The sequence below is a fragment of the Egretta garzetta genome, unplaced genomic scaffold, assembly GCF_000687185.1.
Source record: "Egretta garzetta isolate BGI_Z169 unplaced genomic scaffold, ASM68718v1 scaffold636, whole genome shotgun sequence".
NCBI classification, from domain to species: Eukaryota; Metazoa; Chordata; class Aves; order Pelecaniformes; family Ardeidae; genus Egretta; species Egretta garzetta.
In genome coordinates this window covers 1-1,727 of record NW_009260012.1, presented here as the reverse complement: position 1 = coordinate 1,727, position 1,727 = coordinate 1, and the positions used below count along the sequence as shown (strand labels likewise).

The following is a 1,727-nucleotide window of genomic DNA, read 5'->3' as shown; positions in this document are numbered from 1 at the left end:
CACCCAGGCAAGAGCCCTTCTCCTGCCTTTACCTTTCTTCCTTCCCTAGCGCACCACAAGCCTGACCGAAGGAGGTCGGTCAGAAGGCATTTCCTTCTTCTGAGCTCCTGTACTTGTACCTTCTATTGCACGAGACGGGACCGTGCTCGTTGCCATAGTGGGCCAGAGCAAAGGTCTCTCCTCCCAAGCCCGGCCGCTGTCACACCAGACGGTGATGCGTTCAGAACCACATGACATCGAGGGGGACAGTCACTGCGTAATCGCCTCAAAGGCTGCTCCCAAATCCAGTGGTCACCACCCCCTGAGGCACGACTTACACGCTGTATCACAAACAGCTTTTATTCTCCTCAGGGACTATCATCCCATCAATCAAAGCTGTGACACCCTCATTTATTTCAAACCTCTTGGACTCTGCGGGACTGAGAAGGGGAATCTGTGCTCCTCCAGCCCCAAACCCTGCCCCGAGTGCTGCTGATACATCCCGCAGAGCGAGCATTACCTTCCTCATCTCTTGCAGCAGCTGCACCTCCTGAACAGCCTGCAGCTCTCTCTTCAGGTCTTCCACCTCCCGGCTCAGCTGCTTGATCTGCAGCTCGTACCCCTCCGCACGGTCAGCCATGCACGCCCTCCCGGCCAACGCCTCCCTGGTCTCCTCCAGCTTCAGCTCTGCATCCTGGCGCAAAGTCCGCTCGCCCTGCAGCAGCTTCTGCAGCTCTCGCAGCATAACAGCGTGGTCACTCTGTTCCTGGGCTCGGTCGTGCTGCTGCGTGATCAGACGGGCCTTGGTCTCGGCCAGCTGTTCCTGGGCAGATTTCAGCTCCGTCTCCAACTTCTCGGTCTCGTCCTCTGCTTTCTTAATGGCGTCATCCAGGTCCTGCTTCATCTTCTTCTTGTCTGCTTGGTAGGAGGCTTCCATGCGGGACTTCTCCTGCGTGACTGTTGACAGGGCGCTGGTCAAGGTGGCCAACTGGGTCTTCAGCTGGAGCACTCTTTTATCAGCCTCACCAGCAGCAGATGACGCATCCCCGCTGCTCGTGCTGATGCCGCTCTCTGACCCGCTCGTCTCTTCTGATCTAAGAGAGGAAGAGCCGGCTGCCAGCTTATCATCCTCAGGCCCTGGCTCACCCTTGGTACTGGCCAGACTGGCAGCAGTGTCTGCGCTGGTAGCTGTCCCCACGCTATCTTCGCTGTGAACCGAGCTCCTGTCATCAGCAGAATCAGCAAAGGAAGAGCTGGAGCTAGCCACAGACGCAGGCTGAGCGCCGCTCAAGCCAAGATCTGCCTCGTGAGACACAGACAAGACTTTCAAGCTGGCTTCCAAGGCTTCCTTCTCTTTAAGAAGGCTCTTGTAGGCTCTGACAACATCCTTCAGCCGAACCTGGTACTGGAGAAGCTGCTTCTTCTGCGATTCAATAGTCTCTAGAAGATCTTTTTTACTTGGGCCACCTCCAAAGTTCATGCCAAACTTCTCCATGATTCACACGATCTGAAAGGAGAAAAACACAGCAAAAGGCTAAATGAGCAGCAAAGACGCACTGGCCATCGGCAGGAGCACGTGGCTAAGCCGGACCACCATCCTGGCCACCTCCAAAACACCACACAGTTAACGATGCTGCAACACTTCCGTCACCATGCCCTGAAGCTCACAAAGCGCCCGTGGACCCCCCTCAATGCAGAGGTACCAAGTGCTCTGAGGGGAAACATGCTCCTGCTAGGACTCGGATAGA

The 1,727-nt window shown here is 56.2% G+C and overlaps 1 protein-coding gene across 1 annotated transcript in view; it reads right to left on the bottom strand.

Moving 5' to 3' along the window:
• The window catches only part of GCC1 (GRIP and coiled-coil domain containing 1), an 8,492-nt gene extending 6,771 nt beyond the window's left edge, over nucleotides 1-1,721 (bottom strand). The window contains exon 1 of the mRNA XM_035896085.1: nucleotides 500-1,721. Coding sequence (XP_035751978.1) covers nucleotides 500-1,474 — 975 coding nt within the window. The 5' untranslated portion in view covers nucleotides 1,475-1,721. The remainder of the gene's footprint in view (nucleotides 1-499) is intronic.
• Between the last annotated feature and the right edge of the window lie 6 nt (nucleotides 1,722-1,727).